Below are 13,202 nucleotides of genomic sequence, written 5' to 3' on the forward strand. Positions count from 1 at the left end.
TTTCTCCAAGAGTGTCTTCCCGCGTCAGAAAAGAGGCTTTTCAAAGCTTTATTCAAAGCTCGGGAGCCACTAGGCTGCTTCCCAAACACCCGGGTCTTGGCGCTCACTGTGGCCCAGAGAGGGGCCTGGGTGTCCACCCGCCCAGGCCGGGCCGGGCTGAGGAGGGCGCGACCCTCCTGTGGGTCAAGGGAGGAGGGGCACGGGGGCCACGCAGAGCTCACTTCTGTCGCGGCGCACTCAGGAGCCCCCACTGCAGCGCGAGCAGCGCCCGGGCCTGCGGCTGCAGCGGCTCCGCCGCCCGCTCGAAGCTCAGTCGCTCCCTGCACAGCACTTGTAGGACTTCGGCTGGGGCCACCTTCCCTGTGAACTTGCGCACGGGCTCCTCTCTGCAGGGAGACGGGGTGCCGTGGGGCTCTCGGGGAACTGCTGGGCAAGCTAGACCTGGTGGTGGAGACAGAGCCGCCGCAGCCAGAGGGCCTTCAAGAGCAGCATTTAAATAATAACCAGTCCCCCGACATCTCCCTCAGTGTCCAAATGCCTGCCAGGAGAGCCCAAAGGACAACAGCCAGCCCCATGCCAGCCTGTTCAGCAGCGCAGCCCCTGGGGAGGGCACAGGTCCTCCCGAGGCGCGCTGGCCCAGGCCTCACTGTGTGCTTCCCAGCCTGCCCGCGGGAGGGCCCAGGCCGCTGGCCAGTACTCACGCCACCCGCAGAAAAGGGTTGTAAAGACATTCCTCGCCCAGGGTGGATGGCACTGTGGGCACATCGTCCTCATCCCTCTTCTGGAATGACCACGAGACCTTGTCACAGCCTTGTCTGACAGCTCCAGGTCACCCCCAACCCGGGGGGCTTGAGCCTAGACCCTGAGGGCAGGCACTCGTGGGCCAGGCCTGTAGGCTGCCCAGCTCCCCATCCGAGGCCACCAAGCCGCCCCCTCACCAGTGGAATCCCCGGCTGGCAGGACACCCAAGGCCAAGGCAGCTCTGGTGACTCAGGCCAGTGGCAGTGGACGGTCCTCGCGATGCCATCCTGGTCCCGGGGCTGCCCCACCCTCCAGCCTGCCCCGGAGAAGGGGGGAGTGGCCGCACCTTGGCCCACGACAGCTTGGCCTTCACGTGGTCGTTGCAAGGCTCCACTTTTTGCGCAAACTCGAGGTTGCCCACCGTGTGCTCGTGCCCACAGAACACCTTCTGGAGAAGAGAGGCACGTGGAGCGCGCAGGCCGAGCTGCTCACCCCGCTGGCCGGGCGGCTCCCCACTCGCAGCTGGCAAGCAGTCATGCCACATCCTGGCACGAGGCAGGTGCCGAGCCCACCAGTCGTGTGGGACGCCAGGCCGCGCAAGTGGGGAAGGGTCGGGCTGCTCACTGTCTCAGCGGGCAGTGTGCCCAAGGTCTCCACCAAGCTCTGGTACATCAGCTGAGCTGTGCTCTCCAGGCGTGAGCCGCAGCCGGCCACTGACAGTGCATCCCCTGGGGAGTTGGGTGGGTCAGAGAAGGCGGATAGGGCAGGGGGAGGTGGGGTGGGTGGGCACGGACAGCGAGTACCTGAGAACACGGCGGGGGGGTCTGGACACTCGTCTTCCCACAGAAAGTAACTCATGTGGCCGGAGGTGTGGCCAGGTGTCAGGAGGCAGCGCACGTGGATGGCACCAAACTGTGGCAGAGAAGCAGCTGGGCTGTGAGGCAGCTGGGCCCAGGCGCTCTCCCCACCACTCCTGGGGGCGTGCTCACCTGCAGCTCCTCGCCATGCACCAGCCTGCGGGTCAGCGCACAGATACGTTCATCCGCGCCCAGCACCTCCAGCCCAGGCAGCAGCCTTGCCAGCTCTGCGTTGCCACGAGCGTGGTCCCTGCAGATGGGTAGAGGCAGAATCGGGAAGGGTCGGGGTGGGGTAGGCGTGACACCCTCCTGCCCCAGCCTGTCCCCGGTGGCACTCACCAGTGGTGGTGGGTGGTCAGCACGGTGGTCAGTGACACCCCCTCCCGGCCCACGATCTCCAGCAGCTGAAAGGGACCGGAGTCAGGGTGATCCAGACCGTCCAGGTGGCTGCCTGTATTCAGGCACCAGGCCTGGGTGCCAGCGCCACGGGCAGGCCAGGATGGGGCTGGGGGTAGGGGAAAGCTGGCAGACAGCACCCAGGAACGAGCATACAGAAAAGTTGGGCATTAGACAAAGAGAAAAGGGGAGGCTAAAGACAGTTCTCCTCTTAGAAAAGATCTAAGATAATCAAGAAACTATAAACAGGGAGTTCCCGTCCTGGTGCAGCAGAAACAAATCCAATCAGGGACCATGAGGTTGCGGGTTTGATCCCTGGCCTCGCTCTGTGGGTTAAGGATCTGGTGTTGCCATGAGCTGTGATGTAGGTCACAGACGTGGCTCGGATCTGGTGTTGCTGTGGCTGTGGCAGCAACAGCTCCAATTAGATCCCTAGCTTGGGAACCTCCATATGCCGTGAGTGAGGCCCTAAAGAGACAAAAGACAAAACAAAACAAAACAAAACAAAAACCATTAAACAGGAGTTCCCTGGTGAGGATCCGGCGTTGTCACTTCTGGGGCTCAGATCAAGGCTGTGGCGGGGATTAGATCCCTGGGCTGTGAACATCCACAGGCCACAGGCCCGGCCAGCAAAAAAAAAAAAAGAAACGACAAATAACCAGAGGTCAGAGAACAGAGGAAGGGGTCTGCCCCCAGCAGTGTGGTCAAGGGAGCATGGACTGGCAGTGGCAGCCTAAGATGCCCAGGCCCTTAGGTGGTGGTCCCGCCACTCAAAGCCTCCCCTCACCCTTTTGGGCACAGCCACGTCCACGGCCAAGGCCTCCCGCGTGTGCTCCTCGATGACCAGGTACATGTAGTTGTCTTCAAGCACTGGGATGACTTTGACCTTCATGGTGGCAGAGTTCCGCCACCCGGCTCCTCCTGAGCCCCTTCCTCAGGGTGGGGCTACCCTCTCCAGACCCTTGGCAAGACTGTGCACAGACGGGGTCAGCTCCACACACACCACAGTAGGAACCAGGACAGAAGCTCCGCTCCCACTGCCGACCTTCCCGGAGGACCCTGGTGGAAGCCCACGCTCCAAGACGAAGCAGAAGAACACCGCCCCCCGCCGCGCGCCCCGCCCACCGACCCCCGGCTCCGCCCCCAGCCGGGCCGCGGCCCTGGATAGGACCCACCTGCTTCCCAGGCCCCGCCCCCCAGGCGCCCCCGCCCCCCGCCGCCGCCAACGCCGCCGCCGCCGCGCGGCCCCGACCAGCCCGCTCGCTAGAGCCCGCCCCTCAGAGCCGCCCGCCCTCTCCCGCCGCAGCGCTGCGGGGCCTCCTCTTTCTGCCCGCCGCCCACTCACCCGCCACAGGCCGCGCCCGCCGGTCGCGCCCACAGCCCGAAGGACAGCCGGACCGAGGCAGGCCTCGGGCGCCGGTCACGGAGCCTGGACGGGGCGCGCCACTCAGCCTGGCCGCCGCCAACGGGCCCGCGCCCCAGCGTCGCCCGCCCGGAACCTGCGCACAGAGGGAACCCGAGCACGGCGCAGGGAGCGCGCGTGCGCGGGAGTCAGCGCGCACGTCCCGCCCGCCGCGCCGGGCACTGCGGTGCTTCCTCCGCGAAGCCTTCCTGGTGCTCCCGGTCCCGGATTTGGGACGCGTGGGCCCACTCCTGTCACGCTGGGGTGGCGGGGAGCGGTGCCTCACCTCCCCAGCTGGGCCCTTCTGTGCACTCCTGGTTCCACCTGCGCCCTGAATAAGTGCAGAGGTTGGCATGTACATTTCCCAGGAAAGGAAGTCAGAAAGACTGGGTCGCCAAATGGGAAAGGAGCTGAGAGTTTGGGCCACCTCCCCAGCCACTGAATTGCCCCACCTGCCCTTGTGGGTGGAGCCCTGAGAGTCTCCTGGGATCAACAGAGACCTTAGCAACAGGAGCCACTGTGTTGCAGAAACAGGCCAGTAGGCGAGGTGGCACTGGGTTGAGGCAGGCGGGAGTCCCCTTTGCTTATGGAACACCTGGCAGCCCCAGGCCCCAGGCCAGAGGCCCCACCTCAAGCCATTAAGAATGTGAGTCCTCTGAGGTCGCTGCTGCTTCTGGAGCCAGCGGTTCCCCTTGTCCTCTAAGGCCAGGAGGGCTGTAGGTCCTCACAGCCTGGACCTGAGCCTGGCTATGGGAGGGCCTGCCACAGCACTGCCAGGCTGTGTCGGGGGGGCGGGGGGATGGCTACTGGCTTCAAGGTAGTGGAGGCCACAGCCCAGAGCTGAGATGCAGTGGCCAGATGGGTGGTGGTACCTCCCTAGGTTCTGCCAAGGGCTGAGGAATGGCTGCCAGGAGTCCCTGGGTGTACCCCAACCTGGGCCACCAACCTTGAGACCGGACTTCCCTCAGATCTAGAGCTGAGTGAGGAGCAGCGGCTGCAGGTGGGTGTGGGGGCGCTGGTGTGCTGGCAGGAGGGAGGGCACCCACAGGCACCCCCTCTCATCCTGGTCACCCATAGGTCTGCAAGGAGGTGGTGGACCTGCAGATCAGAACCCATCACTTGCAGGAGCAGCATGAGGCTGAAATCTTCGAGCTGAGGAGTGAGGTGGGCACCGCCACATGCCCACCTGTGCCAGCCTGAGGGCATGGGGCAGGGTGCATACCTAGGACCAGCAGTGTGATGGGAGGGGTGGCCATATGGGTGTGCACACTCATGCAGTGGGAGTCCCCGCCTGTCCTGTATGTGTTGTGCGTCCCTGTAGATGCCCAGATGGTGATGACCTGCCCCGGGTGACCAGGCTCCTGACCACCCTACAGGTCCTGCGGCTGGAGAGCCGAGTGCTGCAGCTCGAGCTGCATGGAGAGCAGGCAGCCCCAGTAAAAGCTGACCTGGGACACTATCAGGCACTGGGACAGGAGCTTGGGCACAAGGCCTGGGGGCAGGGACACTCTGACCAGCGCAGACTCCAGGTTATTCATGAGTGCACAGAGGGCCTGGCTGGGTGGAAGCTAAACAGGAGCCAAGAAAAGGCAGAGTGGGGCTGAGGCCAGCTCTCCTGTGCAGGCACAGCCCAAGGACTTCCTGACCCCTGAGAATGAACAGCAGAAGCTGGGGGACAGCGTGAGTGTGCCACCACCAAGCCCGGGCATCTGCTGAAGTTTCTCCCAGTCCAGAGTGGGGTGGGGCAGCGCCGGGGCCCCAAAGCTCGGGGTCTCAGCCAGCCAGCCCTTGTGTACCCCACACTGTAGGGAGCAGAGCGGGTGCTGGAACAGCACAGGGCTCGGCAGCAGGCGCTGGAGACGTGCGTGTGAGTGTGGTCCCACCTTGGACGGGGAGGGCCCAACAAGGCCCAGGAGCTGTTCTCAAGGGACAGGGGGCGTCAACCTGGGTCCCTCACACCCACGTCTGCAGGGCAGCCCTGGGCCAGCAGCTGCAGGGAGCCCGGGAGGAGGCCAGGACAGCCGGGCAGCAACTGACTGCATGTGCCATGGTGAGGCCCACCCCAACCTCCTTTGGGATCTGGCTCAGCAAAGGTCCACCGTGCAGAACCCAGGTTCAGGGTCACCTCCACCCCCAGGTGCTGTCTGCCTGCCGGGGCCAACTCCACCAGGCTGAGGCAGAGAACGCCCAGCTGCAACTGCAGCTCAAGAAGCTAAATGAGGAGTACGCCATCCGACTGCAGCATCGCGCGCGAGCCGCCGTGGCTGTGAGCACCGGGCAGGCTGGCCCTGTGGGGGTGGGAGACCTCTGGGTCCTGGGGAGCCCAAGCCTGGTCTGGGTGTGCTAGGGCACTGCAGGGAGACTCTGCCTCGTGGGAGAGGAATGGCTGCCCAGCACAAACCTGGAGAGAGACGGGGACCCAACCAAGTCCTACCTTCCCAGCCCCGCCCATCCTGTCCCTGCCAGGAGTGTGCAGACGGTGCAGGCCCAACGGCGGCGGTCACAGCCCTTCGGACATTCCTGGAGACCACTCTGGAGGACATCCGGGTGGCACACCACAGTCGTGAGCAACAGCTGGCCCGGGCTGCTCGCACCTACCGCAAGTGCCTGGCAGATCTGAGCCAGAGGCATGAGGAGCTGCTAGCTGCACACAGGTGGGCCTCTCCCTGAGATGGGCATCTGGGTGGGATGGCCCCATGTGACCTGGTGTGGGACGCAGTGTGCAGCAGGTGATGGCGGACCCCGATGGGGCACCTGAGACCCCCAAGGCAGCCAGCTCAGGCCTGGAGCCACTGCCCCTGCACACAGTCAGCAACTCCAGCTGCTCTGAGAAGGTCGAGGCTAGGCTGGAGATGCAGCTCTGGACGCTCCGGGCCCAGGTGACCCCTCCCTGCAGCCCCGCACCTTACCACAGGACCCATCCCAGGCTCAGCAAAGCCCCAACCCCAGGGCCTCTGAGCAACCTCCTCGTTCAGCAACCGAGACTCCCTACCACAAAGCCTGTACAGCCCAGCAGACTGGCGACGCTGCTCTCATTCCCACAGAAGGGACCCAGGGAAGCCACCCAGGGGAGCAGGCTGGAGCCACGGTGAGTACCCTGACCTGGGTGCTGGAGGAACCCATTCATCTGTCATGTAAATTAACTGCTGGGTGGGGTGTAGCCACAGTGAATGAGGTGGCCCGTGTGTTCTCCAGGCTCAGTCTGCTTAGGAGACACTGACAACCGCAGGAAAGCCAAATGCCTGGAGTGAGAGGGGCTGGCCTTGCAGGGGAGGGGCAGGGAGAGACCCTGAGGTCCAGACCCACGGGGGGATGGCTGGTAGAGAGCCTGGCCCCAGGACAAGGCAGGAGCAGGCTGCCTGGTGACTGTCACATCCTTTTCCTCTAGGCCTTCATGGCCCCAACTGTGCACTGGGTAGAAGCTGGCACAAGCCCACCTCCCAGGGTTTGGGGAGACAAACCCCCAACATGGGGGAAGTCCCCCCATAAGTATCCTCTCAGACACTGAGGCCCGTTTAGGCTGGCCTTGCTGCTTGGCTGCCCTCGAGTGGCCCGTGGGCCCCCCACACACAGATGGCGCCAAGGCCCAGACAGTCTGCAGTAGAAAGGCAGATCCATGCTGCCCCCAACTCCCTCCCAACAGGCATGGCAAGGACCTCGGTGCCCTGACTTGGAACAGGATCACGAGCCAGCGCCTGGGTTGATACCAGCTCTCATGCCCACCTCTCCCCTCCCCCCACAGGGGCTTGGAAGCTGCATCCTGGGCCCAGATCCACCAGAAACTACAGGACTTCTCCCATGGCACCCAGGTAGTAGACAAGCCCTGGCCAGAGACCCCTCCTCGCATGGTGCCCGACTCAGGGCTTCTGTTTCCCTGTGCCAGGCAGAGCTGGAGCGGGAGCGGGCACAGCTGCTAGTCCGGGCCACGATGGCTGAGGAACAACTTTCTGAGCTACAGGAGTATGTGGACCAGCACCTGGGCAGGTGGGCTCTAGGGAAAGTGGGCTGAGTATGACACGTGAACTTCGGTCCCAGGCTGTAGGGCTTGTCCACAGCCAAGCAGGTGACTAAGCCTGGCTTCTGTGAGCAGGTACACACAGGAGATCCTGAGGCTGAGGAAGCTGGTAGGGCCAGGAGACACCGGGAAAGGGGGGGCCACACCTCCAGCCAAGCCCCAGCGACCAAGGACTCACAGCCGCTAGCTGGTCATCAGATAAACTTGGAGCAGAACTCTCCACAGCCAGCACGGAGCCTCCTCGCAGCTTCTCTTTGCGAGACCATCCCCCTGGCCCTCCCCCAACAAGAATCCGGGTGGAGCCCACTGCGTCTTTATTGTGTCCGGTCAGTCAGCCTGAGAACTGGGGGCTCCAGGTACGGAGGCGGAACTGGGTCCTGGGACGGCCGGCCCGGCCGGCCCGCCCCTGTGGACATCATAGGCCCAGACGCGGTCCAGACCCTCACCCACCACCGCCACAGGTTGCCAGGTGGGGAGGGGGAAGCGCCCGGACACGACTCGGGCTCCCACAGGCAACTCTGCCTGCAGCTTGTCCTCCAGCAGTGGGAGCTGTGGGAGAGAGCAGGAAGGGGTGGGGTGGGCAGGGTGGAACACAGGGGCCCCTACTCAGCTCCTCCACACCCAGCACCTACACGGGGGATGACCTGGTCACCCATGGGGGCTGGCGAACCCCAGACCTACCACGCTAGGAGCCAGGAACACAGACACGTTGTAGCAGTCCCTCAGGCTCACCTGCAGGAAGAGAAAGTCACCGCAGCAGGGAACAGGACCCCAGCAGGGAAAGAGCTCTAGTGCGCAAAGGGTCACTGCAGCTTCCAAGTCCCAGCTCCCTCCAGCCTGCCCAGGTGGCAAAGGCACTTGGCACTGTCGGCAGGGTGGCCAAGCCAGAACTGGGAGCATGGCAATCAGGGGTGAGATGTGGGGGGTCCAGGACTCCCTGGGTTACCTTCCAGAAGTTTTCACGGCGGTAGGAGACATTACTCACACAGCCTGCCCTCCAGGCATGCAGCCACGCCAGCCTCACCAGCCACGGGTTCAACTCATAGCCCACAGCTGGGCGGAGACCACACTTGTGGGCAGCCAGCACCTGTGGGCAGAGAGCGAGGGTCAGGACCAAGATGTGGTGAGGGGCGCTCACGGGGGGGGGGGGGGGGACCCAGCAAAGACGCGCCCCTCCCCCCAACGCATACGGTCCTTACAATCCTGCCATCGCCAGAGCCCAGGTCCACCATCTTTCCAGAACGGCCTCGCAGCAACGACAATACATGCTCCACCTGCCTGGCACTCGCGCCGACATAGGGCACCTGGGCAAGGAAACGAGCGGAGCTGTGAGGGAAGGGGGTGGGGGCCCTGCCTCCTGGGCTTCCTTTTGCTTAGAGCGGGCGGTCGGCCCCCACCTGAAGCAGGTAACCCACAGCCTGGCCGGCCCTTGAGCAGCAGCACCCGACCCCGACGCCAGGGCTCAGCGCCACAATCTAGGCCCCGCCTGGCCAGCGGCTGGTCCTGACCCACCACGCCCCTCGGCCCCGAACCTGCAGCCGCAGCGGCACACGGCGGAAGCCCGGCTGCAGTAGCAGCGCCCACACCGCGTAGGCGGCCAGGCCCGAGCCCGCAGCCACCTGTAGCAGCTCCAACGCGCTCGGCTGCCGCTCGCACAGCTCGGTCAGCGCCTCGGCCGGGTGGTCCTCCTCCATAGCTGCGCGAGGGCGGCTCGGAGTGGCCCCCCAAAGGGCCCTCCTCCACTCAGGTCCGAGACCCTCAGGCCGCGCGGCCCAGAGCTGGAAGGGCCCGCCCTCCCTGCGGCCCCCGGCCAGTACCACGCCCCTTCTCGCAACCCAGCGCCCACCGGCCAGGGCTCCGACGCCGGAAGAGGCGGGGAGGCTTCGTGGCCAGACGCCGGAAGCGGCCGGCGGAGCCTGCGCCGCGGGTCCGTTCGCGTTCTGCTCCGCTCAGGTCGAGACCCCGTCTTGCAGGTTCCGGGCCGCGGATCCCTGGGGTCAGGGTCGGCCCTCGCGGGTTCGGGCGGCAAGGCGGGCTGCCGGTAGTCCGCGGCACTGAGCCGCGTTGGCCCACTGCGCAGATGGTTGCTGCGGGCCTGTCCTGGGCGCCGTGGACCCCTGGGCCGCACATCCCACCTCGGGGAGACGCCCGAGGGAAGCGGGGCTGCGGATCCCGCTGCTTGGCAGTGGAGGCACGTGCGATGAGGCTGGAGCCCACCGGCGGCGGTCAGCCAGGGGGTGAAGGACTCTCCGGGGTGATAGCCAGCCAGCCAGCCAAGCCCAGGAACAGTTGCCGGGGAGGCCACCAGGACCCTCCCACGGCTAAGGGCGTTTAGCAGGAAACGCAAGCTGCGCTGGGGTCTGCGAGGGCGGGGGCGGTGGGAGTCGAGCAGGAGGTATTTAGCAGAACCGAGAAGACAGATGTTGACTGTCTGAGATGGGAGAGGAGCCGGATGTGAGGGGCCCTCTGGCAGCTGGCCCAGCCATGGGGATGGGAGGAAAAGCCCCAGGAGCTGGAGAGACCACCTTCTAGATAAAGACATCACACACCCACAAGATGGAGTTCCTGGAGATGACCTGGCAAAGCCTGGGAATGGGGGAGGCAAGTGGGGGGACAGAGGCAGGACCTCCTCCATCCTGAGGCCAAACAGCCTTGACTGGCAGAGACTTGATTGCACAGAGGCCCTTGCCTGGCTCCTCAGGCATTTTCAGGAGTGCCAACGGGGACAGAGGCCACTTCAGACAATGTGGGCCTGCAGATTAGTGCTCCCACCCCCAAGAGCGGGCTGCTGCACATGCCTGCCCGCACTTGGCCCCAGCTGCCTCCAGCCATTAAAGGCAGGAAAACCCAGTGCCCCAGAGAGGAGGAGGGCTGCCCCCTGCCCCATCTCAGAACCTCTGGCCTCCTTCCTGGCTGTCACTGGGCTCTACTACGGCCGGGGGAGTGCTTACAGCATCGCATTCTAATCTCTTCTGTTCCTCAAATTACTCCTGGCGCCTAGAGCAGCACACGGTACCCCAAGAAACTCAGTAAATGCTGGCTGACTGAATAACCCAGACTCCCCAGTGGGCACACCCACAAGGCCCTCACCTTCACGTCCATACTCTGCCCCTTGCCTCTGGGCAGTGGGCATGAGCACGTACCCCACAGGCACCTGCTCCCATAGCCCTAGCCTACATCCTTCCCCTGGGGCTGTTGTGAAGCTCCTGGCCCTGTTGGCCACACCCACCTCTGCCCTTCCTGCTCCTTAAAGGGCAGGTAGTGAGAGGCCAGTGTCCAGCCAACCCTGGAGCAACTGCCCCATATTTTCATGGACAGGTGGTCCCACGGGCAGTCCACGGTGACCGCTGGGTGTGGCCATGGGCCTCTGTCCACACAAGAAGTTGTGGGGAGCTGGCCAGAGAAGCAGGACAGGAGTCAAGAATGAGGTGCTTGTCAGCTCTGGAGGAGAGGCCCTGGGGCCTGCCTAGAAAATGCAAACCTCTGGAGATGGGGGACAGGAGAGCACTCTCACCTCCTCCTCTGGTCTTTACTAAGGTGCTCTGGGGGGCAGGGGTATAAGGGTCTGCAGTCCAGGAGAGAGGTCTGTGGGGCCGTTGGCACCTTGGCAGTACTTAGAGCCAGGAGGCTGGCCCAGCTCTGATGAGGGGATGTCAGAACGGCCACGGAGAAGAGAGGTCTCGTGCCTGAGCCCTGAGCAATCCAGGGTTGCGAGCTTGAGCTTGCGGAGGTGAGAACAAGGAACACAGCAGGTGGGAGGAACCCAGGGGAGCCTGCCATGCAGGGTGACTGCTCCCGCCCACAACACTCACCAGCCCCCCACTGCAGGTGGCCGGTCCAGGTGAAAGGAGGGGTCCCCCACGCAAATGCATCTGCAGACAGCCCATCCCACGGAAACGCCCCCACTGGAGGGGGGTCCTGCCCAGACTTGTTCCTCTCTCAGCCTCAGATCCCACCTGAAAGATGCTCCTTCCCCAGCGAGGGCTGCCAGGTGGAGATGAGAAGCTAATTCAGCTATTTCTGGGACTCAGCTCTAGCGTCCCCCAGACTTGCGCCATGGCCCTTTCCCAGGAGCTGTGGGGCCAGCTCAGCAGAGTCTGCTCGTTCCGGGTTTGGTAGTCTGGCATCCACAGCCATCCTGGATCCTTTTAGCCTCGGGGCTGGCAGCCTTGACCAGAACTCACTGGCCCTTTGTGTGTCTGAGGCTGAGGAGGAAGGTGGGGGCGGTCCTTGGAGGCCTCACTGTGTCCCCTGCCCCCCGGGAAGCAGGAAACAAACAGGACCCCGCAGGAGAGACCCCCACAGATGTCGGGATGCTGGGCACATGGCAGGGGCCTGGGGGCAGAGGGGCCCATTCTTCTCCGAGGGTGGCGGGGGGTGAGGGGGGTGAGGCAGGTGGCACAGGAAAGTCAGAGGCCCCTTCCTCTCAGGTTGGGCATGGTGCTGCCTGCCTGCCCCCGCAAGGGCCCACACCCACCTCAGCGGGAGGTCACGCCCCTTTTCCACCACTGGCATTGGGAGCAGGGGCAGAAGAGCCACAGGGTTAACGTGAGGAGGGGTCCCCACATGCCCCCCCGCCCAGAAGCAGCCCCTCACCAGGGTGCAGGCTGAGGGGTATCAGACGTGACACCACCGCCCCTAAACCTCAGCCTCCGGCTCTGCGAGGCAGGAGCAGGCCCAGGACTTCGGAGAGTCAAGTGCAGTGAGGCGGGCCAGGCCGTGTGCTGGCTAAGCAGTCAGTGCTTTTATTGGCGATGTGTGGGAAGTCGCACAGCACCTGGGCAGAGGCAGCCTCAGCAGGTGCGGCTGGCAGGGCCCCGAGGCCGCATCCCCAATCGCAGCGGCGCTCTTGAGGGTGAGAGGACCAGCCTGAGGCCCGGAGGCTCTGGGGAGGGGGATCTGCGGTCCGAAGTAGTCCATGTCGCCTCCCGGCTCCCACCTGCCCCGCCCCAGTCTCACTTTGCAGGGCCTTCCTGGGCCCGGGTGGAGATGGTACCCCTGGGACTGGGAGGAGGGTTATGTGAGTGGCTGTCTCCCAGAGTGAAACCTGGGCTTCCATCCCCAAGCTGCCCTGGCGGCTCCCCACAAGCCCCCCAGTTGCCCCCGGGTGAGGTGGGGAGCCAGGCACCAGGCGCTGGGAGTGCGGGCCCCACGGAAAAGCAGGAACAAGGACAGGGGTGAGAGCTGAGCCCCAGGATCAGGCCCCCAGCAGGGCAGGGCAAGCTGAAATGGAGCCCATGGTCATAGAGGAAGCCTCCAGTATCAACAGGGAGGGAGTGGGGGGGGCGGTGGGAGGGGGGGGACAGAAAGAATGCCTGGCACAGGGGAGGAAGAAACAGCCTTGGCAAAGGCCCTGAGGTGTGGACCGAGTGGCCGGGCCCCCATCAGCCTGGTGAAACCCTGGGGTTGGACTACAGAGGCCTTAGGCACAAACCCAGGACCCCAGGGGTATCCTGGAACCCCTGGGGTCCCTGAGAGCTTTGGCCAACATAGACTATGCCATCTGTTTGTGGGAAAGCTTTACCCCACTGTCCCCTGACCCCAGCTCTTCTGCTGCTCTGGGCCAGCAGAAGACGTAGGCAGATGGCACCAAGGGCAAAGGGGGACAGTGGAGCTGCTGCCACCCCACCCCTCACCCCAGCGTCCTTCCAGGCCAAAGAAGGGCAAGATGGCTGCAGCCCGCAGCTGGCTCCTTGCCCTGGGCAAGGTGGGGTGAGAACCACCTACCGTGAGGGCCAAAAGGTGGACACAACCCAAGTATCCGCTGACAGATGATGGATAAGCAAAACAG

General features: G+C 64.4%; 3 protein-coding genes across 14 annotated transcripts; 1 reads left to right on the forward strand and 2 right to left on the reverse strand.

The window, feature by feature from the left end:
* Positions 1–24: 24 nt before the first annotated feature.
* Positions 25–3,432, reverse strand: HAGHL (hydroxyacylglutathione hydrolase like). 3 transcript variants are annotated; one of them, XM_047781055.1, is made up of 9 exons: positions 3,340–3,432; positions 2,782–2,965; positions 1,938–2,002; positions 1,731–1,848; positions 1,545–1,653; positions 1,366–1,469; positions 1,088–1,189; positions 702–781; positions 25–386 (listed from the first exon to the last, which is right to left on the reverse strand). In XM_047781055.1, exons 2-9 carry the CDS (start codon positions 2,884–2,886, stop codon positions 218–220), a joined length of 852 nt encoding a protein of 283 aa, XP_047637011.1. In that variant the 5' UTR covers positions 2,887–2,965; positions 3,340–3,432; the 3' UTR covers positions 25–217. The 3 variants fall into 3 exon arrangements, with proteins under 3 accessions (XP_047637011.1, XP_047637012.1, XP_047637010.1); XM_047781056.1 differs by having other exon boundaries at positions 1,088–1,186; positions 2,782–3,053; positions 3,340–3,423; XM_047781054.1 differs by having other exon boundaries at positions 2,782–3,053; positions 3,340–3,421.
* Positions 3,433–3,593: 161 nt separating this feature from the next.
* Positions 3,594–7,712, forward strand: CCDC78 (coiled-coil domain containing 78). Of its 7 annotated transcripts, none has more exons than XR_007135024.1 (13): positions 3,597–4,042; positions 4,277–4,396; positions 4,474–4,560; positions 4,773–4,925; positions 5,020–5,076; positions 5,205–5,263; positions 5,368–5,446; positions 5,534–5,662; positions 5,863–6,050; positions 6,293–6,484; positions 7,139–7,205; positions 7,284–7,380; positions 7,487–7,712. XR_007135024.1 is itself a non-coding variant. In XM_047781043.1 (13 exons), exons 1-13 carry the CDS (start codon positions 3,983–3,985, stop codon positions 7,596–7,598), a joined length of 1,404 nt encoding a protein of 467 aa, XP_047636999.1. In that variant the 5' UTR covers positions 3,603–3,982; the 3' UTR covers positions 7,599–7,712. The 7 variants fall into 7 exon arrangements, 6 of the variants coding, with proteins under 6 accessions (XP_047637005.1, XP_047636999.1, XP_047637001.1 ...); XM_047781043.1 differs by having other exon boundaries at positions 3,603–4,042; positions 7,280–7,380; XM_047781044.1 differs by having other exon boundaries at positions 3,607–4,042; positions 6,311–6,484; positions 7,280–7,380.
* Positions 7,709–9,968, reverse strand: ANTKMT (adenine nucleotide translocase lysine methyltransferase). Of its 4 annotated transcripts, none has more exons than XM_047781051.1 (5): positions 9,258–9,968; positions 8,611–8,715; positions 8,397–8,498; positions 8,093–8,143; positions 7,709–7,960 (listed from the first exon to the last, which is right to left on the reverse strand). In XM_047781051.1, the coding sequence occupies exons 1-5, from the start codon at positions 9,951–9,953 to the stop codon at positions 7,739–7,741; spliced, it is 1,176 nt and encodes a 391-aa protein (XP_047637007.1). In that variant the 5' UTR covers positions 9,954–9,968; the 3' UTR covers positions 7,709–7,738. The 4 variants fall into 4 exon arrangements, with proteins under 4 accessions (XP_047637007.1, XP_047637006.1, XP_047637008.1 ...); XM_047781050.1 differs by having other exon boundaries at positions 8,358–8,498; XM_047781052.1 differs by having other exon boundaries at positions 8,358–8,498; positions 8,944–9,306.
* Between the last annotated feature and the right edge of the window lie 3,234 nt (positions 9,969–13,202).

This window comes from Phacochoerus africanus, chromosome 5, assembly GCF_016906955.1.
Source record: "Phacochoerus africanus isolate WHEZ1 chromosome 5, ROS_Pafr_v1, whole genome shotgun sequence".
NCBI lineage: Eukaryota > Metazoa > Chordata > Mammalia > Artiodactyla > Suidae > Phacochoerus > Phacochoerus africanus.

What these genes read in the sequence shown, in the direction of transcription:
- HAGHL (XM_047781055.1), bottom strand. Translation starts at nt 2,886, where the DNA reads ATGAAGGTCAAAGTCATCCCAGTGCTTGAAGACAACTACATGTACCTG. An exon ending in CTGACCACCCACCACCACTG is followed by an intron (nt 1,849 to 1,937) that starts GTGAGTGCCACC and finishes ACCCATCTGCAG; the next exon opens with GGACCACGCTCGTGGCAACG. An exon ending in CCAAGCTGTCGTGGGCCAAG is followed by an intron (nt 782 to 1,087) that starts GTGCGGCCACTC and finishes TGGTCATTCCAG; the next exon opens with AAGAGGGATGAGGACGATGT.
- CCDC78 (XM_047781043.1), top strand. Translation starts at nt 3,983, where the DNA reads ATGGAACACCTGGCAGCCCCAGGCCCCAGGCCAGAGGCCCCACCTCAA. An exon ending in TCTTCGAGCTGAGGAGTGAG is followed by an intron (nt 4,561 to 4,772) that starts GTGGGCACCGCC and finishes ACCACCCTACAG; the next exon opens with GTCCTGCGGCTGGAGAGCCG. An exon ending in GGGAGCAGGCTGGAGCCACG is followed by an intron (nt 6,485 to 7,138) that starts GTGAGTACCCTG and finishes CTCCCCCCACAG; the next exon opens with GGGCTTGGAAGCTGCATCCT.
- ANTKMT (XM_047781050.1), bottom strand. Translation starts at nt 9,953, where the DNA reads ATGTCTTTATCTAGAAGGTGGTCTCTCCAGCTCCTGGGGCTTTTCCTC. An exon ending in CGGCGTCGGAGCCCTGGCCG is followed by an intron (nt 8,716 to 9,257) that starts GTGGGCGCTGGG and finishes TTCCTTGCCCAG; the next exon opens with GTGCCCTATGTCGGCGCGAG. An exon ending in GCTCTGGCGATGGCAGGATT is followed by an intron (nt 8,499 to 8,610) that starts GTAAGGACCGTA and finishes CTCTGCCCACAG; the next exon opens with GTGCTGGCTGCCCACAAGTG.